The 26,055-nt window shown below is 43.6% G+C and overlaps 1 protein-coding gene across 1 annotated transcript; it reads left to right on the forward strand.

The window, feature by feature from the left end:
- Nucleotides 1–3,376: 3,376 nt before the first annotated feature.
- LOC122739374 (zinc finger protein 420-like) lies at nucleotides 3,377–22,335 on the forward strand. The gene is made up of 5 exons (XM_043981137.1): nucleotides 3,377–3,642; nucleotides 5,250–5,295; nucleotides 11,565–11,691; nucleotides 13,144–13,239; nucleotides 18,548–22,335. The coding sequence occupies exons 1-5, from the start codon at nucleotides 3,503–3,505 to the stop codon at nucleotides 20,815–20,817; spliced, it is 2,679 nt and encodes an 892-aa protein (XP_043837072.1). The 5' UTR covers nucleotides 3,377–3,502; the 3' UTR covers nucleotides 20,818–22,335.
- The last annotated feature ends 3,720 nt before the right edge of the window (nucleotides 22,336–26,055 follow it).

The following is a 26,055-nucleotide window of genomic DNA, read 5'->3' on the forward strand; positions in this document are numbered from 1 at the left end:
AAGCTGTTTTATAGGAAAAACCAGAGGGCAGGAGGATGAGGTGTCTTGGATCCAGGAGACCAGCACTTTTCCCTTTCTAGTATTTCATAAACGTTCCAAACCCTGCATACTCAGGACTGAAGATATTCTCTTTGATTGCTGACTCAGAGTTACCAGGCCCTCGAGCTGACCTATGGTGGTATTGTGGTGGAAGACCAATCTTACCACTAAGTGGGTTGGTGTGGCTGGCCACCCCCTTTACCATGGCATCTGAGCATTTCTCTGAATCTGAGTCTAAATCAAGAAACAGCCCAGAGGGGCAAAAAGGGTCATCTGATGCTCTAATCTGCCTAGATAGCATAGGAGTCCCATGGGGTGTGCCAGAATCTCTCATATGGTGGGTAACTACAACTAAAAATGTAGATTGGAACAAGCAGAGGTCCATCAATTACAGTAGGGATGCAGCACAGGGTATTTCTGAACAACTGGCTGCAACTAGCAAAATGGCTTGGGAAAACAATAGCCCTTGATATGATGTTAGCAGAAAAAGGGGGAGTGTGTGTCATGCTAGGTGGCCAATGCTGCACCTTTATCCCAAATAATACCGTCCCTGATGGTTCAATAACTAGAGCCTTGAAAGGCTTAAGTATGCTGGCTGAGGAATTAGCAGAAAATTCAGGGGTTGACACCACCTGGACGGGATGGATGGAATCCTGGTTTGGGAAATGCAAAGGTTTCACTGCCTCAATCCTTCCCACTCTCATTATAGTGGCAGCAGTTTTATGCTGTATCCTTCCTTTCCTTGGAGTGTCAAATCAGAGGCTAATAGAGACTTCTCTCACAGAGGTTACTCCATTTGGGAAAGTAAAGGCAAACACTCAAATGCTAATTCACAGATTTAGACCAAGAGGCAGAGGAGATACTCAATAAATGGAAATGAGAGGAGCCCAGTAGTCAAAAATAAAGAGAAGGGATTGTGAGAAAATGGGTAGTTGTCTCCTCTCAATGTGGATATAAGTCAGTCATGCTCCTCCTGACCTGTTTGTAGGACAAAGGTCTCAGATCCCCTCCTCCCCCTCTGGCTAACAAAATCACATGGTTCAAGGAGCCCTGGTCTCAATAAGGTCCACTCTGGAGTTGTGTCCATATAAGGAAGAATAAGGTCCACTCCTGAGTTATGCCCATATAAGTAAGAGGGATGGGAATACTGCATTCTGATTAGCTAGTTTTTGCACGTAGAGTGTAACCCTTGAGTAATTGGACCAATGATGAAAAAGGGGAGGGTCTATTTGCATTAGAGACTGGGGTTTAAAACAGGTCCTGTGAGCCCCTTTTCTTGGCACCCACTAGCTGCACACTAGGGTACTTCCTTGTCACGAGAGGGAAACATAAGAGCCTTTGTCACATTGCTGCTGAATTCCTGAGAGTTATTGAGAAGAGGATTGCTTTCTCTCCCAGTTATATACTTATGATCATGTAAAACTACCATATTGGTCATTTTGGGCAAGGAAACTTGAATAAAAGAAGATGAAAGAAAGTGAAAAATAGCATTCTTCAGTCTGTGTTCCATCAATATCAGTTCTTTCTTTGGAGCTGGATTGTATGCTTCATTTGCCCTTTGGGACTATCTTGGATCATTGTATTGTTCAGAATAGTTGTCATTGGATTTTGAGAAAAGCCTTTTATATGATCAATTGGAAGAAAGTTGAGAAATGTCTTATTATGGAACACATCCACCTGTGGAATCAGGAAGAAAGGTTGGGTTTTATCTGTGAGGTAGATGGATCTGTGGAGGAGAATGAGAGAGGGTGATAGGAAATTTCTTCCTCTTTAGAGCTGATATATGTGATACTTTCTAAAGAAGAATCTGCAAAGGGATTGTGAGAAGCTGGCAAGTACAGCAGATGGGCAGGGCAGGGAGTGGGAGGTTTTATGGGATCACTTAAAAGAGAACAAAGCTAAAGGAAAGACCTAGGTGATTTCCTGGGAAGATAAAATAAAGTCTTATTTGGATGAAAGCATGGAGAGGATTCTAAGGAGATATTCAACAGGATCTGGAGTGCACTGAGTGGTAGGAGATAGTTTCCAGCCAAGTGAAGAAGAGTTCTCTGCTGTTAAACTGAGGACTAGAGGTCACTCTGCATACAATGCTGTCATCACCAAAACAGCTCATGGCTTGGTTTAATGATCGCCTTCCTTTTCCTATGGCATATGTTTCTTAATGATAATATTTTGCTGTAGAGAAAGAAGAGGTACTAGAAAGGAGGAGGCTTCCTTCATGGAGTAAAAAAAAACAATTCATGAGGAAAATGTTGGTTCCTTTCGGAGAAATAAGTGATCTAAAGACACTCTTGAAGTCCATAAACTTGGGAGAACAACAATCCAAATGAGTTGAGAAGGACCATATATATAGGAGAGACTGGCCAGATCTCAGAAGACCCTAATATTTGGGAAGGGTCATCACTATTCCCAACCTGCTTCAGGTACAACTTGTTTGTGGTGGCTCAGAATTGGAAATCAAAGGAATGCCCATCCATTGGGGGAATGACCAAAAAGGCTGTGGTCTATGATTGGAATGTACTATTTTTGTGGTATAAGCAATGACAAGCAGGATGATTTCAGAAAGGCATGGAAAGACTTGTATGAACTGATGTAGAGTGAAGTGAGCAGAACCAGGAGAACATTGTGCACAGAGACAGCAATATTGTTGGAGGAAGAACTATGACTTAACTATTCTTAACAAGATAATGATCCAAGACAATCCCAATGAAACATTCTATCTACCTCCAAAGAAAAAACTGATATTAATGAAACAGACTGAAGCAAGCTATTTTTCACTTTCTTTCGTTTTTAAAATTTTTTTCAAGTTTTCTTGTCAAAGATGACTGACATGACAATGTTCTACATAATCATACATGTAAAACCCATATTGGCTTGCTGCCTCAGGGAGGGGCAGGGGAAGGAGGGATAAAAATTGGAACCCCAAAGTATGAGTAAAAATGTTTATTACATTCAAAATAAATTTTACGAATAAGAAAACACAGACTCCCCTCTAACCCTCCCCCACCCCCCAAAAACACCTCAAGATAAAGAAAGAAAGAAAAACAATGCTTCAATCAGTATTCAGACAACCTCAGTTCTTTGTCTGGGGATGGATCAGTTTGACACTGTAGACTGATTCTTACAGTTCCTAACCCTGTGCCCCTCAGTGTATTTTGCATCAGTCAGTCCAGAGCTGCAGCTGGATCCTGGCAGTCTTTCTGCTCTGAAGGAGGAGGAGTCTGGGAGGGAGGGAGGGAGGGAGGGAGGTGGTGTCAGCCCTGGGGAGGAGGAGCCCTCAGAGATGACCGGCCTGGTGGGCGGTGCCCCAGGTGGAGTCTGAGCACGGGGGCGGAGTTTGGAGGCCTGGGAGGAGTTTAAGGCAGGAGAAGGGATCCTTGCAGTGAAGGGCAGGGCTTTGGGAGCAGAGGCGGTCAGAGTGCTGGAGCCTGGCCCTGGGGGTGATTGGAGGAAAGGGCTCATCATGAGGACCTCAGGGGCTGGATCGGGAGGTGCTCTTGGGACTAGGAAGAGCCTTCCGGAGCGGGCTGGCGGGAAGCCGGAAGTCTTTGAGCTGAGATCCCTCTGCCTTCCAGAAGCCAGCTCTGTGCTTGCAGATCCCAGGTAGGTCGGGGCCAGGGCCCCCCCCCCCCACACATCCTGGCTTTTGCTGTCCTTGCCCATTGGGTCTCATCCTGCAGGTCTGCCAGAAGCACGCCTGCCTCCCCGGCCTGGCTCCTGGACCAGCTCCCCTGTGTCTTTTCCAATCACTTCCTTGATATCCTGGCCGACCGTCCTGAGATTTACCGTGGGATCCCACTTTCCCAAACTTCAGACTTTGCCCGTAGGGATCCAGGCATCCGGCTTCAAGCCTTCCCAGCAGGACTCAGGTGGCCTTTCTCCCTGCCCCCACCTCCTGGTTACAGATTCAGTTGTTCTGCCTTCAGACCGGGCCCCCTGTCAGGAGCCACCTTCCTGTCCCCAGACCCCTCCTCGGATGCAGGTACCAAAGCTCTCTCTTGGCTCCCTTTATCTGAATCTGTGGCTCTTGGGCTGCTTCCCTCTCAGATCCCAGGCCTTTGGCTCCCTTGAGGGATTCCTAGCCTGAGGGCTCCCAGAGGCTTCCAGGAGTCCTCCTTGGCTCCTATTTACACCTCAGGACAGTCATCTGGCTTTCCCAGGCTCAGCTGTCCACCTGGAACCATTCTGTCCCTCCAGTGTCCCTGATCTCCCTGAGCTATGCCTCCCAGACCCTCCCTCTGCTTCACTGCCCCCGCTTCTGTCAGAGCTCTCAGGTGCCCTGGCAGGGGGCCCAATCCCAGACTGGGTTTTGTCTCCCAGTCTCAGACTTCCTCTGGGCATTCCAGAGCCCTCCCTATCAAGTTTTCCTAGCTTGTCTCCGTCCTATTTTGAGCAGTCTGTTATCTAGATAATGCCTGTGTGTTAGTTGAGGAGAGGGGATGCTGGGAGGGCAGAATACCAGTTGGATGGAGAGCTCTGTGACTCAGGGGTCATTGAGGCTCTGACTGGGTGAACCCCTTCTGCCTCTTGTGTCTCTGTAGAAGAATTGGGAGATGGGTGGGGCAGAAGGAGAGTAGGAGAGGGAAGGGAGTAGTCTTCCTTTTCAGACCATCTTCATTTGTAAGCCTGACCCTCCCCATTTCTGGCTTCCCTCTGTTTGCTGGATCATCTCCCCTGAAGGCAGGACCTGGGTCTTTGTAATTCCCTTGAGACCTCACCCAGTGGAAATTCCCATTGGCCAGCTCTCTCTGCCTAGGAAGGGAGAGGAAAGAGCTCTCCCCTTCTGGGATCCTTCTCTTCCCCCCAGCTCAGTCTGCAGAGGAAATAGGACTGCCCCAAGCAGGTTTTGGTTCAAGTCCTGACACCAACATGGGAGGGAAATTAGAAGTTTTATTATAAGGTACAACAGATAGTAATCCCCCAGAGTATGAGCCCAGAGGCAGTCAGCATGGGATTGAGATTATGGGGTACAGGAGATGGGCTCTTCTGTGCTGAGCTAAAGAAGTGGGGAGGGGCTTTCCAGGTGGCTCCTTTACAGTCTTATGGCTATTGGAAAGGCACAGAATTAAAACATTCCACCTGTTAGTAAGAACTTTTTGTGGGGCCATAAAGGGTGGGGGAAGCAACTTCCTGAAGTAGATAAGAACTAGGGAGAAGATGGAGGAACTTTACAAAATGGAGTCACTTTGGTTGCTTTGCTACCTACACAGGATTGGAGAGAAAATGGCTCCTGGGAGCAGCAGACCCCTGGCCCAGGTGAGTGCAGTCCATCCACAGCCTTGACCAACATGAGCAATCTGATGAATCGAACAAAGTAGTAACCACTCTGCCCTGCTCTCATCTTCTGTGCTTCAAGTTGATTCATTTTTTGTGGCTGAGCTTTCCCTTGTAGCATCTGAAAATCCAGGAATAGCCTTCACATTGGAGCTTTGTCTGGACTGTCCTGGAGTAGAAGAGTCCTGTACCCTTCCCCAGCTCTCTCTTTCAAGGAGGTTGCCTTTTTATTTTAATAAAATAATTTAATAAAATAAATAAAATAAAATAGATTCTTAATAGTATTTGATTTTTCTCAATTACATGTAAAGATAGTTTTCAGCATTCATTTTTGTAAGATTTTGAATTCCACATTTTTCTCCTTCCCTCTTCTCTCCCCAAGACAGTAAGCAATCTGATATGGGTTTATATGTCCAATAAGGTTAAATCTATTTATTTATTTTTTTTTGTGAGGCAATTGGGGTTAAGTGACTTGCCCAGGGTCACACAGCTAGTAAGTGTTAAGTGTTTGAGGCCGGATTTGAACTCAGGTACTCCTGACTCCAGGGCCGGTGCTCTATCCACTGAGCCACCTAGCTGCCCCTAAATATATTTCCTTATTAGTCATGTTGTGGAAGAAGAACCAGAACAAAAGGGAGACCCCCTCAAAAAAGAAAAAGAAAACAAAACAACACATATAGTCAAAATATTCCACTTTGATCTGCATTCAGACTCCATAGTTCTTGTTCTGGATGTGTGGTGAGCGCTTTCCTTCATGTGGGTCATTGTAGAAGAGCTAAGCCTATCATAGTTGGTCATGGCACAATGTCTTTGTCACTGTGAACAATGTTTTCCTGGTTCTGCTCACTTCACTCAGCATCAGTATCATGTAACGTCTTTCTAGGTTGTTCTGAAATCTGCCTGCTCATGATTTCTTTTTCTTTTTAATCATATAAGTGTTTTATTATTTTCTCCCATTTGTCCCATTGTATTTTTTTAAGGAATTGTTTTCTTCAGTCAATTTTTGTGCTTCTTTTTCCAGAGTAACTCTAATTTCCCTCATTTCTTTTTCCACTTTTTCTTCCATCTCATTTGGTTTTTAAAGGCCTTTTTGAGCTCTTCAAATAAGGCTTTTTGGTCTTGAGATGATCATCTTCCCACTTGAGTCTTCACTTGTAGGCATTTTGACAAACTCATCTGAGTTTGAGTTTTGGTCTTCCCTTTCACCATAGAAGCTGTCAATGGTAAAAGTCCTTTTTTGTTTCTTACTCATAAAGATGAAGTCAGCTCCTGGGGCACAGGGCTCACTGTTACAAGCTTCTTACTGCTCTCAGCTGCCCCACTCTCAGCAGTGTGGAGCTGCTGGTGGGTGGAGCTGCTGGTGAGTTTGCTGAGCCACCCTCCTCTTTCACCCACGTGAGACTGACTTTTCCTGAAGTCTTCTAAATGATCTCAAGTAGGAGGATTGTGTGTCTCTGTCTTTTTGTAGGTTCTGTAGTTCAGAATCTGTTTAGAGGCTTGATTTAATGTTGTTTTTGAGGGAAACACAGGAAAGCTCAGGCAGCTTCCTGGCTTCTCTCAGCCATCTTTGACCTCAATTTTTAAAAACTTTGTGTTCCACCTTCTCTTTCTCCTTCCCCACCTCCTACCCTCAAAGAAACTGGCAAAATTTTTCTGATTACCTGAAACAGAATCCAGGTTAATGAAATATAGCTTTTTTTTTTTAAAGCAATAGGGGAAGCCACCTTTCTCCATTGTTGTTTATTGCTTTCAGTCATATTCAACACTTAAGCCTGTTTACTTTTTTTGGGATAGAGGGTGGTTTGCAAGGCAATTGGTGTTAAGTGACTTGCCAAGGGTCACACAGCTAGTAAATGTCGTGTCTGAGGCCATCCTGACTCCAGGGCCTGTGCTCCATCCACTGTGCCACCTAGGTTTTCTGGTTTGGGATTTTCTTGGCAATTTCCTTCAGCTCATTTTACAGATGAGCAAACTGAGGCAAACAGGGTTAAGTGACTTGCCCACGGTCACACAGCTAGTAAGGCTCTGAGGCCACATTTGAACTCATAAAGATGAATCTTCCTGATTCTAAGGCCAGTGCTCTGTCAACTAGCTAGCCCTTCTCCATCATGGTTACTCTTATTACCAAGTAATTTTACAATGAAGAAATATATGCTGTAGACAAATGAAAACAATCATAAAGCAAAGGCTTCAGCTGTTTTGCCTAGGACACATCATACCTGGAGTAACCTCAAGTCCTCAATGTAATAACAGATAAATCTCCACTCTGCTGGAATCCATATCACAGCATTCAGTGCAGTCCAGAGTCTGATGAATATCTTGTTATATTTGAATTTATTTTATTAAACATTTCCCAATTACATTTTTTTCCCCACAACAAACATTTGTTTTCCATTTACATGTAAGGGTAGTTTTCAACATTCATTTTCATAAGATTTAGAGTTCCAAATTTTTCTCCCTCCCTCCCTTTCCTTCCCCCTCGCAACCAGGTTATATATGTACAATCCACAAGTGTTCTTTTTATCAGTTCTTTCTATAGGGGTGCATAGTAAGCTTCCTCATTAGTTCCTTGGGATTGTCTTGGATCATTGCACTGCTGAGACTAGTTAAGTCATTCACAGTTGCTCATTGAACAATACTGCTGTCACTATGCAAAATGTCCTCTCAGCTCTGCTCACTTCACTATACATTGATGTTCATTAGTCTTTCCAGGTTTTTCTGGGATCATCCTGTTTCTCATTTCCTGTAGCACAAGACCATTCCACTACAATTATATAACACAGCTTTTTCCATCATTCCTCAACTGATGGACATTCCCTTGATTCTCAATTCTTAGCCTCCACCAAGAGTTGCTATAAATATTTTTTGTACAACCCCCCCCCCTTTTTTTTTTTGATGGGGCAACGAGGGTTAAGTGACTTGCCCAAGGTCACACAGACACAGTGTCAAGTGTCTGAGGCCTGATTTGAACTCAGGGCCTCCTGAATCCAAGGCCAGTGCTTTATCCCCTGCACCACCTAGCTGCCCCCTTCCCTTTTCTTTTTCATGATTACTATTGTTAACTGTTTCCCTTCCATCCTATTCCTTTCCCCATGATATTTATTCTATTATCCATCTTCTTTCATCCTATCACTCTTCAAAAGGGATTTGTTTCTGTCTGTCCCCTCCCCCACTCTGCCCTTACTTCTTTTGCCCCTCTCTCTTTATCCCCTTCCCCATCTATTTTCCTTGCTTAGAGAGATTACTCCACCCAATTGAGTATGTACATTATTCCCTCCTTGAGCCAATTCTGATGTGATTGAGGTCTTTGAGCCAATTTTGATGAGTGTTAGGCTCATTTACTGCCCAGATTAAATAGATTACTCCACCCATTTGGGTGTGTCTGTTAGTCTCTCCATGAGGCTGCTCTGATAAATTTAAGATTTTTGAGCCTTTTCTGATGAGTGTAAAATTCATTTACTGCCCTGCTCCTCTCCCATCTCTTCTCCCACTCCGTAAGCCTTTTCCTGTTACTTTCATGTAGGATTTCGCTTCTGCCCTTCCCCCTCCCCCCTGGACCCAGGGGGATCGCAGCCAAAACCTGGCCTCAGACACAAGACAGTCCCCCAGTTCCAATTTTTTTATGGTTCTCTGGGGTCTTGTATTTGAAAGTCAAATTTGCCATTCAGTTCAGGTCTTTTCATCACAAATATCTGAAAGTCATCTTTTTCATTAAAGTCCCATTTTTTTCCCCACTGAAAGATAATGCTGAGTTTTGCTGGGTAGGTGATTCGCATTAGGGTAAGGGTTAGGTGATTCTTGGTTGTAATCCCATTTCCTTTGCCCTTTGGAATATCATGTTCCATGCCTTCCGGTCCTTTAATGTAGAAGCTGCTAGATCTTGTGCTATCCTGCCTGGGGCTCCACAGTACTTGAATTCTTTCTTTTTGGCAGCTTGCACTATTTTCTCCTTGACCTGAGAGCTCTGGAATTTGGCTATAATATTCCTAGGAGTTTTCCTTTTGGGATCTCTTTCTGGAGGTGATCGGTAGATTCTTTCAATTTCTATTTTAGCTTCTTCTTCTAGAATTTCAGGGCAATTTTCCCTGAGAATATCTTGGAAGATGGTGTCTAAGCTCTTTCCTTGATCATGGTTTTCAGGTAGACCAATAATTTTCAGATTATCTCTCCTCGACCTATTTTCCAGGTCAGCAGTTTTTCCCAGAAGATATTTCATGTTGCCCTCTTTTTTTATTCATTTGGATTTGCTTTATTGTGTCTTGGTTTCTCATAAAGTCATTTGCTTCCATTTGTTCAATCCTAATTCTTAGGCAATTATTTTCATCAGAGCTTTTGTACCTCCTTTTCCTTTTGGCCAATTTGACTTTTCAAGCTGTTGACTTTTTTCTCATGTCTTTCCTTTATCACCCTCATTTCTCTTTCCATTTTTTTCCTCTACCTCTCTAACTTTATCTTCAAAGTCCTTTTTGAGCACCTCTGTGGCCTGAGACCAATTCATATTTTTCTTGGAAGCTTTAGATATAGGGGCCCTGATGTTGACATCTTCCTCTGAGGGTGCCCCTTGGTCTTCCTTGTTACTCAAACTTTCTATGGTCCTCACCTTTCTCTGTTGGCTCATCTTGCCTTTCTTTTAGCCCCTTCAAGTGGGGCACTGTTTCCAGGCTGCAGTCTCCCAAACTTAAGAAGTCCCAGGTGTATGTATAAGGTATGACTTAAGGAGAATCAGGTTCTTCCCTGGCCCGGCCTGTTTCCTGGTCTTAGATGACCTCAGACCAACTTGCTGATCAACCAGCTTTGTGTGTTGTGGTTGTTAGCTCCGATGAGCCTCTGCACCTCCCCCACCTGGGCCACTGCTACTCAAGCCTACCACCTGGTTCTCAGTAGGGGTGTAAAATCCAAGTTCTGCCTCAGTACCAGCATAGACCCCTGTAGTCTCTTCCCTGCCCAGGGCTCAGCCCTCTCCCCAGACTGTGAGCTTAGTTTCAGACAACACTGGTGCTTCAGCTGATTCAGAGGCTCTGGGGGTCTCCTTCTCTGGTGAGGCCTTCCTGGGACTGGATCTGTGTCAGGGTGACTGTGGAGTTGGGTTCGACTCCTGTATCAGCACAGCAGCTCCCTCCTTCTGACCTTCCAAGCTGTTCTTGGTTAGAAGATGATTTCAGCACATTCTTCTGTGAGTTTTGCTGCTCTGGTATGGCATTATTTGGATGGTTTTTTGAGTGATTGTGTCATGAGATCACTGAATATCTCTTTAGAATCTTGTTCCTGCTTTTAACCTGATAAGACTTTATTTCAGCCATTCAGGAAGATCTTGAACTTTATTCTTTGTTTTTGTTTTTGCAGGGGAATGAGGGTTAAGTGACTTGCCCAGGGTCACACAGCTAGTTAAATGTCAAGTGTCTAAGGCTGGATTTGAACTCAGGTCCTCCTGAATCCAAGGCCAGTGCTTTATCCACTGCGCCACCTAGCTGCCCTCTTGAACTTTATTCTAAGTGATCATATTAAACGTTTTTGCCCCAGGATGCAGTGTGCCTGCTGGTATTTCACTGTGATAAAATAATGGGATTTAGCAGATACTCAAAGGCCCACCTGGAGATTAATCTAAACTGATTGCATTGAATGAGAGTGATTGACTGCTGATTAGCCTGCTTCAAGTTAACTAGATTGTAAGCACATCTGGCTAGCCCTGAAGAAGGTATGGTTCTCACAAGCTAAAAACGTGGAACTTAGCTGGATATCACCTTCAGGTCCAGTGAACCAGTGGATTTGGATGACACTAACCAATCAGCTTGAAGCAGTGTGTAAGGACCGCCTCTGCTCTGGATCTATAAAAAGCTTCCACACTCAGTTTGCTGGGAGTTCATGGTTGAAGCAGGTTTGTGGTGGACTTGAAGAACCCCACCATGCAGGAACTCTCGGTTAGATAGGCCATTTTCTTAACTTTCTGACCTCCCCGTGAATACCTGGTATGCTTTAATAAATGCTTAATGCCCAAAGACTGGTGCTAAAGCTTCTCATTTAAGGCAACCACACATTTAGATTTTAAACTTCACATCACAGACTTTTCTTAAAGTTGCATCAGGCTCTTACTGATGGGTTTCAAGGGTTGATTCTGACTCTCATAAAGGGTATGAGCTTTGGGCAAACCCCTTCTCTATGCTTCAAGTTTCCTCCTGTACATTGATGAGGGCTGGACTGTTTAGTTCTGAAGTGTCTTTCAGCTCTTTCTCCTGTGACTTTTGATGATTTAGGAGACAGTGACGTTCAAGGATGTGGCTGTGGACTTCACCCAGGAGGAGTGGGGCCTCTTGGACCCTCCTCAGAAGGAGCTGTACAAGGAGGTCATGCTGGAGAATGCTCGACACCTGCTCTCCCTGGGTAAGGACGATTCCCTGCAATCAAAGGGAAGATCCTCCTTCCCTCCTGTGCAGGCTCTGGAGCATCTATGAATTATTAGAGACAGAAGAGTGCTGATCTCCAGTGTCCAAGAGAAAGGTTCCTTCTGCTTTCTGGTTCTCCTGTAGAAAGTCTTTGCAGTGTGTGAAACCTGAGGGTTCCCTCTGTTGCTGTTGAAGCTGACTCTTACCACTCCTAGTAGCTTCAGGTCAAAGATCTAATTTGTGTTGGAGATTCTCAGACATGGAATTAATCTCAGGAGTTATTTAGTCTCATCTCCACCTGGATGTGAGTTTTGTCTGCCAAGACTGCACACTTCTTGGGCTGCTTTTCCTTGAAACCCCTTCCCTTTGGGATGGGTCTAGTTTCTGGAATATTCTTCCCTTTAACAAGCATGCACTGGTCACTCACAGCTCTGAGTTGTGGCCAGTGTAGCAGGTCTGTCCTCCAGCTTCCTTCTTCCTACCCTACAATTCCAGCAGAGATGGTAGGAAAGAAAGGGAAGGGAAGAAGCATTTCTATTTGTACCTGCTCCTTGCCAGGTGCTTTCTTTCCCATATTGTGTTACTTTGTCCTGAGAAGAATCTTCCAAGTTAGGTGATACTATTATCCCCATTGACAGTCCAGGCAATTGAACCAAACAGGTTAAGTGACTTATCCAAGGGCACACAGCCAGGCACTGTCTGAGGCCAGCTTTAAAGTCAGGCATTCCTGACTGCAGGCCCAGGGCTCTCTCCACTGCTGCTCTATCAGCTGCCTCTAATTTCTAGAGAGTGGAAACTGCAGTGAGTCCATCCTTCTATGAAGACCTTGATCTTCCCCTAGCCTCTCCCCAAAGCTCCCTAAAATAAATGTTGTGGAAACAATCCTTCAGGCATCCTGGGAACCATCCTGTGGTCCTTGCTTGCGTGCCCGTTCACTGGCAGGAAGAAGAGACTGGCAGAGAAATAGAATTTGGACCAATGAGGGTTTCTGGAGTTTGCCTGCAGGAGACGCTCCCCTGGAGTGGCAAACTCCCTGAATGAACAGCACCCAAGGGTTACATAGGTTTCAGGGAGTGAGGAGCAGGGTAGGGGGATGGGGCAAAAGCTGACTCATCAAGATCCCTGTAGCTGGGGCTCAAGGCTGATCTGGCACAATAATAAGCCTTTTACCTGGTTTGGGGGTTAGGAGTTTCTGCCAGAATGGGCCATGATGGAATGTGGGCAGAGGATTTGGCTGATTCTCAGAACATGTTTACAACAGGATGCTGTGGCACATCATGTTCTGGGTTACTTGCTTTATTAGCCCTGAGGGGTGAGTACAGACACATAATTGAATATAATGCAGTGATTCTCAAAATGGAGCAGCTGTGTATCCACACCCCTTTCCCTAAAGGGAAGTAAATCCCAAGCTTCTCTCCATGCTCATCCCCAACTGGTTTTCCCTGCCCAGGGCTTCCTGTTCCCAGAGAAGATGTGATCTCTTATTTTGAGCAAAGGGAAACACCATGGATGCTGGAGCAAGAAGGCCGGAAGCGCCGCTGTCCAGGTGAGTGAGGTGAAAGCAGGTATAGGAGACTTGTCATTACAAGAGGCTTCTATGTGTTGTGGTGAAGCAAGGGCTTGATTTGGGTTCAGGAAGATGTGCCTCGCAATTCTTTGATAGGAAATTTTTAGCGGTGGCCTCCTGGGCCAGTCCCTTGAACCCCATAACCTCAGTTTTCCCATCTGTACAAGGAGGGGGTCGGACTTCATGGCCTTTCAGTTCCCTTCCAGGGATCAATCTATGATCCTATAAGCAGTGTCACTGTTTGTAATTAGGAGCATGAAATTCTCCTCAAAGTGTAAAAGGGGCCAAGGCTTTTCCATATGAGCTCTTAGACCTTCAAGTCACCAAGCACAGAAGGGCCTGCTACATGCCTGGCCCTAAGCACTGGGGACATAAAGAGATACAAGGGCTTTCCCCTACTCCCATGGAGCTCACAGTCTGGCGTGGCAAACAACACACCAACAGCTATGTAGAAGCCCACTATGGACAGGATAAGTTGGAGCTGGTCAACAGAGGGAAGGCCCTAAAGTGAAGGAGGGCTGGGAAAGGCTTAGTGTGGAAGGGGGCTCCAGCTAGGGCTTCAGGGGAGCCAGGGTGGGCATTCTAGCCAACAGGGAGAGGGAGGAAAACCCATGGTGTCAGGACGTAGAGTGTCCTGTTCACAGAACAGAAGGCAGGCCCTCACCACTGGAGTCTAGCATATCTGGGGCAAATGGAATGAAAGAAGCCTGGAGGAGTAGCAGAGGCATAGGGGATGGAGTGCTTTAGCAGCCCCAGAGAGGGTTTTATATTTGATCCTTTTGCTGGGCAGCCACTTACTGGAGGTTAAGTAGGTGGTGACATGGTCAGGTGAGAGCTTTAGGAAGATGAACTCCGCAACTGGGGGGAGGAATGACTGGACTGGGGGAGATGAGGCAGCCAGACCAACCAGCAGGTCCCTAATAACCCAGGTGTGAGGTGAATGGCCCTTGAACCAAGACAGGGACAGTTTGGGGAGAAAAGGGGCTGTGTTGGAGAGATGTCACACTGCTGGAATCACAGGACTTTGGAACAGATTGAACATGGGGGTAGCGGGTGTGACTGTGGGAGTCCAGGCATGCACGGCACTTCCTCTGAGAGCCTGGACTCTGGGGAGGATGCTTCAGAGAACCTTAGGAACATTGGAAGAAAGGATGGTTGGGGGAAAGGGGATGAATTTCCTTCTGGACATGGTAAAAGGAGAACCAGGAGGTAGACGACTGGAGGGAATGAGATTATTTGCACATGTAAAGGGATTTGCTTTAGTGAGCAGAAAGATGATCTTCTTGTCTGATACTGAGTTCAGAGAGGAAAAGAAGGGCTCTGATTCATGTGAGATGAGGGGGATGAGGTAGCTCTTGATAAAGGTCACCCTTTTTAGCGAGAAGGTAGATGGAGGGGTTGGAAGCAAGGCATAAGGGAGGCTTGGGGAAGATTGAAAATATTTGGAAAAGCTGCTATGTTGAGAAGCACAGGGATTCAGGGTGATGAGAAAGCACTGCCTTGCCACAGTGGGGCCCAGCTGAGATGACGTACTTAAATTTGTAGTGGACCCAGGAAGCCCGCTTTAAATGATTTTTTTTTTTCCTCTTTCCATTCAAGAACACAAGAGGAGGAGAGAAGGCTACTGCCTTAGTTGGAAGTCATCTAAGGCTAAGCTTTGCCTAAATCCTCAGCCCAAGTCCCTTTCTGGCTCCATCTGTCTCATTCTTGGAGAACCATTGGTCAGGCTCATGGAGGTGACCACCCCCTGAGTTTGGGGAGCTGGTAGATAGAGACTCCCAGGTGTGCCATGGTATGAGACCCTTCAGGAGCCTAGAAAGGAGCCTCTGTTGGGTCTGGTCAGTTTGCATCAGGCTTAGAACCTGAGAAAGGTGACTACCTAAAGGTGATTAGGTGTAAAAAAGAGCTAACACTTGACTGTGGCCAGAGTATGCATCTGACAACTAGGAGGGAGACCAGAATGTGGGGACTGTGGCCTGGTGTCAGCTGTGGGCCTAGTCAGGCAATTAGTAAACACTGGTTAAGCACCCTCTGTTTTTGGTGCTATGCAAAGCCCTGAGCATACAGGGGAAGGTAAAAGACAGTCCCTGCTTTCACAGAGTTCACAGTCTACTATGCAAACATGGGGATGGTTTAGGAAGAGACAACAGCTCATGAACCTCACTCTTAGCTGATCTCCTCAAAAAGAGAGGGTGCTGGAATGGACAGACGTTTAGTTCAACAGGGAAAGCAAAGAGGGAGTATAATAATGGTTTAAGGAGAGCAGAATGAGGAAAGAGTAGAAATCAAAATAATAATGTTAAAAATAATAGCACACACTTATTCTTCAGTCATTTTTTTCAGTCTTTTCTCATTCTTCCTGACCCCATTTTGGGTTTTCCTGGCAGAGATCATGGAGTGGTTGACCATTTCCTTCTCTACCTTACTTGACCCAAGAGTAAACTGAGGCAAATAGAGTTAAGTGACTTGCCTGTGGTCACACAGCCAGTGTCTGAGGCCAGAGTTGTACTGGGGAAGATGAGTCTTTCTGACTTCAGCCCTGGAATTCTGTCCCACTGTACTAAGTAGGTAGTATTTACAAAGCACCTACTATGTGCCGTGCAATATATAAATATGATTTCATTTGATCCTCATACCTCTAGGAGTTAGGTGCTATTATTATGCCCATTTTATAGATGAAGAAACTGAGGCCTCTCTGACCAGGGTCACAAGACTAGCTGGTTTCTATAGTGAGACTGGAGCAAGGGTCTTCCTGACTTGAGGTCCAGCATTCTACCCATTGGACCACCAGCTGTATTTTGACATTTAAGTAGAATACTGAACCTGTACCTGATTGCTTGCTGCCTCTAGGAGGGAGGAGGAAGGGAGGGAAGGAGGGATAAAAATTGGAACCCAAAGCTATAAACATTTCAGAGATAATTTCACAAATGGAATAACTGCATCAATTTAATTGTAATGTCTAAAAATAACTTTAGCTCTGATTTCTTAAGGAATAAATAAAGCTTATTAGGAGTTTTACCAAGTAAAAAAATAAAATAAATAGAATACTGTAAAAAGCTTCACACACATCTGGGGTGGAAAACGGGACAGTCGGACAAGCTCTCTTGCTGAGGGATGGAAATGCATTTTTTGTTTTTAACTTCTTAACCAGTCAATAAAATGAATTACTGGTTACTATATAAAAGATGCTGACTAGCTGTGTGACCCTGGGCAAGTCACTTAACCCCAATTGCCTCAGGAAAAACAGAGAGTAAATAAAAGATGTATTTTTCTATTGGCTCATCCAAAAGTAGGATATTAAATGATAAATGGACATGAAGGCTAATTGCACATTTTACTTTGTTCTTTTTTTTTAAAGCAGTGTTTATCTTTAGAACCACCTTTGTAAGGATAGAATTCCTTCAGGTTTAGTTTGTGTTTTCTACCACAGGCAAATCAGCAACACTTTTATTGAGACTCTATTGAATTACCTGTCTTACCAACCCATTCTTTTGAGCAGCTGCCAGGGAGACAAACAGTAACATAAATGGAAGATTGGGTCAGATCAGGACATGCCTCGGCATTGCAATGGGTGGCACTTTAAGGTCTGTTTTTGTAGAAAGCTTGTGGGCATCCTGTATGGTTTCCTTATGGCTTCTACCATGCATGCCTGGGAGTCATGGTATTCTGAGCCTGTTACCTCCACAGCCAGTGTGCACACTTATGTAATATCTGAATCTGGTGGTAACAGCTCTGATGAATCGGAATTGCAAGGCACCTCAGGAATGAGAGAACTACTAAGGTGTAATGACAGATGACCAGCGAGGGTTTCTGACAATTTGCACATGTATAAACAACCTTCCTGGAAGTTTGGAAAGAATTTGATGTTGATTAATTAACTGAAAGAATATGTTGCACTTAGTTTGAAGCAGTCAGAGTATGATGTAATCATTGCATGATCACCAAAATTATTATTATATGACTGATCATGATGGTTTGGAATCATTGGAGAAAGAATCCTATTTTGGTTAACATGTGCATGTTTGTTGTCCCAGAGGAAAAATATCTTTGCAAGATATTTGGGCCATTATTTACTGCTTAAGGTGCCATTTACAAATTTTTGGTGCCACCCCTTGGACCACTGTCTAGCACCTCCAAGAGCTTTGTGAACTACTAAATGTGAATAAGGGATGCAAGAGGACTAACAGTGAATCATCCTGTCCACTTCCTTATGAAAGGATGATGGATTCAAATTTGTTCATGAGATATATTTCCAGACAGTTATGTTTATTACATGGCATTCATTAATGTTTTAGTGAGCAGAGACATTTAAAGATAAATTATAAACAAGGAATAAGTAATGGCTAACCCCCAAAATGCAATGAGCTAGAACAAAATATTATGCCTTAGGCAAATGCAAAAAAAGCAGTGCTGGCATTCATCATGTGATTTCATGTACTCCAGCAGAAAAGTCAGATTGAAATTGATCCCCAGGACAATTGCATTATGCTTACTGATAAGTTAGATTATTAAATAACAGGAATATTTACCATATGTGTACCAAATGGCATAATGTTTATGAAGATTGAAAGTGCAAGCAGTGAAAGTGAAGAGGCAAGACTGAAAGTGGAGACAATTTGTCTAGTACTATGACCAGAGCAGGCCCATTCACAAGGTTTGAGTTGTAGTCTTACCTGCTGGTATTTGGGTCAAGACACTCTGAACCATTCTGAATTCATGACCTAAGTTGTGAATGTAATGAGAATGCCAGACCTGCCTATGTTAGAGGTTTGTTGTGAGGACCCAATGTGACTGTGTATGAAGCTCTTTGAAAATAAACTCATTCTCTCTTCTCTGCAATACAATGATGAAAGACAATTCCAAATACCTGTTGATGAAACATTGTCCACCTCTAAAGAAAGAACAGATATTGATGGAACAGAGAGTGAAGCATGCTATTTTTTGCTTCCTTTTTTTTTTTTTACTGCCTCATGGAGAGGTGAGGGAGGGAGCAAAGGAGGGATAAAAATTGGAACTCAAAGGTATAAATAAAAATGTTTATTACTTAAAGAAAAAAACTATTTTCACATGTTATAAGAAAAAGATTCTATTAAGTAAATATAGTCATCCTTCAGATAGAGCTAATGACAGTTGTAAATGGTTGATTCTACCCATTTAAGTTTGAAGACTTTTCTCTTTGCCTGGGGAAACAGAATGTAAATCACTTTATACTCTACCAGTAAAGGGAAGGGGATATAATTATATATGTGTGTGTATATGTGAAGGTATGTCTATTTGTTTCTTTTAGGAAAGATCAGGCTTGAAATAAAAGAGGCTCCTGCACAGACAAGCTTTTCTGTGGAAGAAACTCAGCAGCAAAGATGCATGAATAATGGTCCCTCTGACTTTGCTGGGAGAGAAATCTGTGCTGTAAAGGAGGGAATCCACCCTGGGGAGGTAACTTTTGAATGTAATCAGTGTGGAAAGACTTTCCTATCTAGGTTCCGTCTTGTTAACCATCAGAGAATCCACACTGGAGAGGTAAATATTGAATGTAATCAGTGTGGAAAGACTTTCCTATCTAGGTTCAGTCTTGTTAACCATCAGAGAATCCACACTGGAGAGAAACCTTTTGAATGTAATCAATGTGGAAAGAGTTTCACATGGAAGTCCCTTCTTGTTATACATCAGAGAATCCACACTGGAGAGAAACCTTTTGAATGTAATCACTGTGGAAAGACTTTCCCAATGAGGTCCAAGCTCATTAAACATCAGAGAATCCACACTGGAGAGAAACCTTATGAATGTAATCAGTGTCGAAAGACATTCAGAAACAGAGAAAACTTGACTGAACATCAGAGAATCCACACTGGAGAGAAACCTTATGTATGTAGTCAGTGTGGAAAGGCATTCAGAATGAGACATATATTCACAAAACATCAGAGAATGCACTCTGGGGAGAAACCTTATGAATGTAATCAGTGTGGAAAGATTTGCAAATGGAAGTCTGAGCTTGTTAGACATCAGAGCTCCCACACTGGAGAAAAAGCTTTTGAATGTAATCAGTGTGGAAAGTCTTTCAAATGGAAACCAAGTCTTGTTAGACATCAGAGAATCCACACTGGAGAGAAACCTTATCAATGTAATCAGTGTGGAAAGGCATTCACAATTAGATACATGTTCATTGAACATCAGAGAACCCACTCTGGGGAGAAACCTCATGAATGTAACCTGTGTGGAAAGGCTTTCATATGGAGGTCTGCCCTTTTTAGACATCAGAGAATCCACACTGGAGAGAAACCTTATGAATGTATTCAGTGTGGAAAGACATTCACATACAAGACCAATCTTCTTAACCATCAGACTATCCACGCTGGAGAGAAACCTTATGAATGTAATCAATGTGGGAAGACATTCAGAATGAGAAAGCTGTTCACTGAACATCAGAAAATCCATACAGGGGAGCGACCTCATGAATGTAATCAGTGCGCAAAGACTTTCATATCGAGGTCTACGCTTTTTAGACATCAGAGAATCCACACTGGAGAGAAACCTCATGAATGTAATCAGTGTGGAAAGACTTTCATGACGAAGTCTGAGCTTTTTAAACATCAGAGAGTCCACACTGGAGAGAAACCTTATGAATGTAATCAGTGTGGAAAGACATTCAGCAACAAAGAGAACTTGACTGAACATCAGAGAAACCACACTGGAGAGAGAGCTTTTGAATGTAATCATTGTGGAAAGACTTTCACGTGGATGTCCAGGCTTGTTAGACATCAGAGAATCCACACTGGGGAGAAACCTTTTGAATGTAATAAGTGTGGAAAGACTTTCACATGGAAGTCCAGTCTTGTTAAACATCAGGGAATCCACACTGGAGAAAAACCTTATGAATGTAATCAGTGTGGAAAGGCATTCAGAATCAGACAGGCATTCACTGCACATCAGACAATCCACACTGGGGAGAAACCTTATCAATGTAACCAGTGTGGAAAGGCATTCAGGATCAGACGGATGTTCAATGAACACCAGAGAATCCACTCTAGAGAAAAAATTCATGAATGTAACCAGTGTGGAAAGACTTTCACATGGAGGTCTCAGCTTGTTACACATCAGAGAATCCACACTGGAGAGAAACCTTACGAATGTAATCATTGTGGAAAGACTTTCATATCGAGATCTCAGCTTGTTACACATCAGAGAATCCACACTGGAGAGAAACCTTATGAATGTATTCAGTGTGGAAAGGCATTCACAATCAAGTCCAATCTTCTTAACCATCAGACTATCCATTCTGGAGAAAAACCTTATGAATGTAATCAGTGTGGAAAGACATTCAGAATCAGACAGAACTTCACTGAACATCAGAGAATCCACACTGGAGAGAAACCTTTTGAATGTAATCAATGTGGAAAGACTTTTGCATGGAAGTTCCTTCTTGTTACACATCAGAGAATCCACACTGGAGAGAAACCTTATGAATGTGATCAGTGTGGAAAGACTTTTGCATGGAAGTCCAGTCTTGTTAAACATCAGAGAACCCACACTGGAGAGAAAGTTTCTGAATGTAATTAGTGTGGAATGACTTTCAGAATCAGACAGAACTTCACTGAACATTAGAGAATCCACACTGGAGAGAAATCTTTTGAATGTAATCAATGTGGAAAGACTTTTGCATGGAAGTTGCTTCTTATTACACAGAGAATCCACACTGGAGAGAAACCTCAGGAATGTAAACAGTGTGGAAAGGCTGTCATATCGAGGTGAGCTTGTTAGACATCAGAGAACCCACACTGGAAAGAAAGCTTTTAAATGTAGCTAGTGTGGAAAGACTTTTAAATGGAAGTCCTGTCTTGTTAAACATCAGAGAAACCACACTGGAGAGAAACCTTAGGAATGTATTCAGTGTGGAAAGACTTTCACATCAAGTTCTAATCTTGCTGAACATCAGAGAAGCCACACTGGAGAGACCTTTTAAATGTAATCAGTGTTGAAAGACTTTCACATGGAGGTGCTATCTTGCAAGATATGAGAATCCACAATTCAGAGAAATCTTTTCAATGTAATCAATGTGTAAAGACATGCAGAATAAGATATAATCTCATACTACATCAGAGAATCCATACTGTAGAGAAATCTTATGTAATAACCGTGGGAAAGTTACACAGAAGAACAATCTTAATTTACATCAGAATCTACACTGGGGAGGAACCTCGTGAATGCAATCACTGTGGGAAAGCCTTCAGTGTAAAGTGAAGGGGGGGGGCGCCCTCCCCCCCCCATTCCTCATCAGAGAATTCATAAGAGATAGGAAGGCCTTCAGTCAGAGTCCATCTCTTATCTTCTCATGAGAGGAATCATACTGGAAAGAAACCTTGTCGATGTGCTCATTGGGGACATGCTTATTTTCTGGAACATTGAGGTTGTTGGTAAAGGTTAAATTTTTTGTCATATTGTAACAGAATGGTGAAACAAAGGAAGATAATGCATGCCAAACCTCCAGCTTGCAAAACAAACAAAAAAGGAGGCAACAGGGTCATGAACTGCAGGATTGTGTGAAAGAAGACATCTGAATGTTCTCAGAAATAGAATGTCTTCGATTTGTGTCAGTATTATGTCAACTGGGGAACAATGTTTGGAGAGGGGAAGATATCAGCATTATTTGACCATGCCCTACTAGTAAATATTGGGGAAAATAAGTCCAAAGCAGCTGTAGAGACAGATGTGACATTACTAAAAGGGTCCAAACAGCCTTCAGTGGCTTTACAATATAACCAACTCCAGTGGTTGATTAGAGAAACTGAAGCTTAGGGATTTGAAAGGAACCTGTGTGAGTTCTCTAAAAAGGTTCAAGACTAAATCCAAGAAGTCCTTCAGTGTCCTTAGTATCCAAACCCTTTAAAAATGAGAGAAATTTTTTTAAACCTCAAAAATCCTAAGAGAGCTGGAGGGGAAACTGATACCTAAAAAGTACAAGGGAATAGTGTGAGTTCATCTAAAGGGTTCTAGGCTTAGAGTACTTGCCCTACTAGTGAATATTGTAGAAAATGTGATTGAAATAAAGTGAAAAACAACATTCTTTACTCTGTGTTCCATCAATATCAATTCGTTGTTTGGAGGTGAATAGTGTGTTTCTTCAGTACTCCTTTGGGGTTGTCTTGGATCACTGTATTGCTGAGAAAAGTTAAGTCATTCAGAGTTCTTCATTAAACAACATTGCTGTCTCTGTGCACAATGTTCTCTTGGTTCTGCTCTCCTCACTATTTATTAGTTCATCCAAGTCTTTCCAGGCCCTTCTGAAGTCTTGTTTGTCATTTCTCAGAGCACAATAATAGTCCATCACCATCATGTACCCCAGCTTGTTTAGCCATTCCCCAGTGGATGGGCATTACTTTGATTTCCAATTCTTAGCCCCTACAAAAAGAGCTGCTATAAATATTTTTGTACAACTAGGTCTTTTTATCTTTTGGAGGATGTCTTTCGGATGTAAACCTAGCAGTGGTTTTGCTGGATCAAAGGGTATGCACAGTTCCATAGCCCTTTGGGTAGAGTTACAAATTGCTCTCCAGAATGCTTGGATATTTTCACAACTCCACCAACAGTGGATTAGTATCACAGCTTTCCTACATCCCCCACCAACACCTGTCTCTTTCTTATATCTAGTCACCCCTAGTAGTCCTATTTTTCAGGTTTTAACCCTGATGGAACAGACCCAGTACTGAAGGTCTCAGAGGCTTCTTTCTGGCTCCTGAAGGATGTCATGCTAGGGGATACCTGTTAGTCTCTACCTCCCAGCTCCCTAAAGTGAGGTGGTGGTCACCTACATAAACCTGGCCAACAATTCTCCAAGAATGGGAAAGAGATTGAGGCACAGAAATCAGGAAAGGGACTTGGGCTGATGATTTATGCAAAGTCTAGCCTTGAATGATTTCCAAGTCAGGCAGTGGCCTTCATTCCTACTCATGTGCTACTGAATAAGAGAAAGAAAATCATGAAACTATACTGCCTGGTTCCTTTATACATTTAGGCTCCTTACACTCAGCTGGGCCCTCACTGTGGCAAGGCAATCTTGGACATCTCCCTGACTCCCTATGGCACTCACCACAGCAGCTTTCCCAAATCTTTTCATTCATCCCCAGTCTTCCCTCATGGTTTACTCCCACCCCAACACCTATCCTCACATTCTCATCTGAAAATTTCTTCTCCCATGTCACTGAAAAAACTGGACATTATCCAGGTTTATCTTATCTCATATAAATCAGATGCCTTCTTTTCCTTTTTGGCCCAGTCACAGATGAAAAGATTAGCCCTCTTCTTGCTAAAGCAACCCCCACCCCCACCAATGTGTGCAAATGATTCCATTCTTCCCCTCATCTACCTCAGTATATTTCCTCCTCAATCTATCCCTATTTTTCACTAATTTTTTTTTTTTTTTTTTTAGTGAGGCAATGGGGGTTAAGTGACTTGCCCAGGGTCACACAGCTAGTAAGTGTTAAGTGTCTGAGGCCGGATTTGAACTCAGGTCCTCCTGACTCCAGGGCCGGTGCTGTATCCACTGCGCCACCTAGCTGCCCCCTTGCCCTTCATTTTTTTTTTTTTTTGCGGGGCAATGAGGGTTAAGTGACTTGCCCAGGGTCACACAGCTAGTAAGTGTTAAGTGTCTGAGGCTACATTTGAACTCAGGTCCTCCTGACTCCAGGGCCGGTGCTGTATCCACTGCGCCACCTAGCTGCCCCTTTTCACTAATTCTTACTGCTTTCCTTTGGCCACAAATAAAACCATTTCTATATCAGAGCCTCCCCACAAGTTGCTGTCCAATACCTTTCCTCCTTTTCAGGGTCAAACAGTTGGAGATGGCCATTTACAACTGGTGTCTCCAATGCCTTTTCCGGACTTTGGAACTCTCCAGTGTAGCGCCCAACTTCATTGCCGAACTGAAACTTCTTTCTCCAAAATTACCAACCATCTTGAAATGGCTAAATTCGATGGCCATTCCTCAGTCCTCATCCTTCTCCACTTCTTTGCAGCTTTGACGCTGCCTATCAGCCCCTTCTCGATACTCTCTAGATTTTGGTGACATTACTCTCTTCTCCCATTTATCTTCTACCTTCTCTCCAGAATGAAACATTCTTTCCTGCAATGCTGGTTCTTCCTACTTTCCTAATGCTCTCTGAGGCATCCTCCCAGTGGTCTAGGATCACAAATGGAGTTCACACCTCACTGCCTCTCACTCATTCATCCTCCTTACCCCATATTCAATCTGTTCCCAGGTCCTGTGATTCCCTCTTTGCAGCAGCTTTCCCATATACTACCTTGTCTTCTAACACTGTCCCTTTCTTCATTCAGGCCCTAATCACCTCACAGCTGAGACTCTGCAAGAGCGTGATGGTTGTTCCAGTTGACTCAAATCTCCCCCCCAGTCCAGTCAGTCCTCCATTTAATTGTCACATTGATCTTCCATATGACCACCTCGTCAACACCCTACAGTGGCTCCTTAGTAAATGTAAAATATAATTTATAGCAGTTAAAGCACTTCATCGCCTACCTCTCTGCTACTCTTCCAGGCTTCTTTCATCCAATCATTCCCCATATATGAGATATTTCAGTGGTATGGGCCTCCTTTCTGTTCTGTGAACAGGACATTCCACTTCCTTGACTCCATGAGTTTTCTTCCCTATTCCTGATGCTTAGAATGCTCATCCTGGATCTCCACCTTCCTCAGTCCTACTTAACTTTAGGACCATCTCTGTCTTGACCAGCTCCAAATTATCTTGACCATAGCAGGTTTCTACATAGTTTGTTGGCATGATGTTTGCCACACCGGACTGAGCTCCGTGAGAGCAGGGGATATCTCTTGCATCTCTTTATGTCCCTGGTGCTTAGCACAGGGCCTGGCACAAAACAGGCACTTAAAGATAAGAGATGGTCATTGAAAAGGAGCTAAAAAAAGGCCATGGAGTCCAGCCCCCTCATTTTATAGATGGGGAAACTGAGGCTCAGTGACTAGACCAGGAAACTACTGCTAAGAAATATCTGAAAAAGAATTTCAACTGTGATGATTAGAAATAGGAGAGACATAGTATATAGGTGATTTAATTATTGATATTGTCATGAGGGTATTAGTAAAACAAATCTATGGCAGTCTCAGTGCAAAGACCCCTTCCTTGTATTCAGGTCTCAGTTCATATACTCTTCCACTATAGGAGGGCCATCACCCATCATTCAAATCTAATTGATTGACATGGTTGGAGCTGGATTATATGAAAATGAAGCTTGGGAGGAGCTAGTGACTCAAATAAATATGATGTCAGGGAAAATGTTGAGACCCCCACCCAGGCAGATGGGGCACAATGGTTCCCACCTAGAACTGGTTCATGCAGGCCAAATCTCATCAGTAAAGACCTTGAGCTCATCTAGATGGAAGAATCTCTTAGCTTGGGGCTGGGTTAGGTTTGGTCCAGTTGAGGTTGGATGAAATCTATGAAGGAGACCTTGGCTTTGAGTGGAGAGAAGTGAGGACTAAGAAGGGATCTCTGGGTCCTCCAAGATACTATTAATCATTATTTCTCACATAATGCAGGTCTTTCTTCCCCCATATATAGCACTTGCTTTAACTGAACACCTGGAGGCCTCTTGTAATCACAGCTTTCATATATACTTGCTTTCAGCTCACCGTGACAGCAGCTCCTCAGGCCTCACTGCAACATCCATGGTGCTTCCCTTTGCTCAAAATAAGAGATCACATCTTCTCTGGGAACTGGAAGCCCTGGGCATGGGGAATCACTTAGAGATGCAGATGGAGAGAAGTCTGTA

This window comes from Dromiciops gliroides, chromosome 2, assembly GCF_019393635.1.
Source record: "Dromiciops gliroides isolate mDroGli1 chromosome 2, mDroGli1.pri, whole genome shotgun sequence".
Lineage (NCBI taxonomy): Eukaryota > Metazoa > Chordata > Mammalia > Microbiotheria > Microbiotheriidae > Dromiciops > Dromiciops gliroides.

Coding starts and splice junctions, on each gene's coding strand:
- LOC122739374 (XM_043981137.1), top strand. CDS start 3,503: ATGAGGACCTCAGGGGCTGGATCGGGAGGTGCTCTTGGGACTAGGAAG. Junction 5,296..11,564: donor GCAGCAGACCCCTGGCCCAG/GTGAGTGCAGTC, acceptor TTGATGATTTAG/GAGACAGTGACGTTCAAGGA. Junction 11,692..13,143: donor TCGACACCTGCTCTCCCTGG/GTAAGGACGATT, acceptor TTCCCTGCCCAG/GGCTTCCTGTTCCCAGAGAA.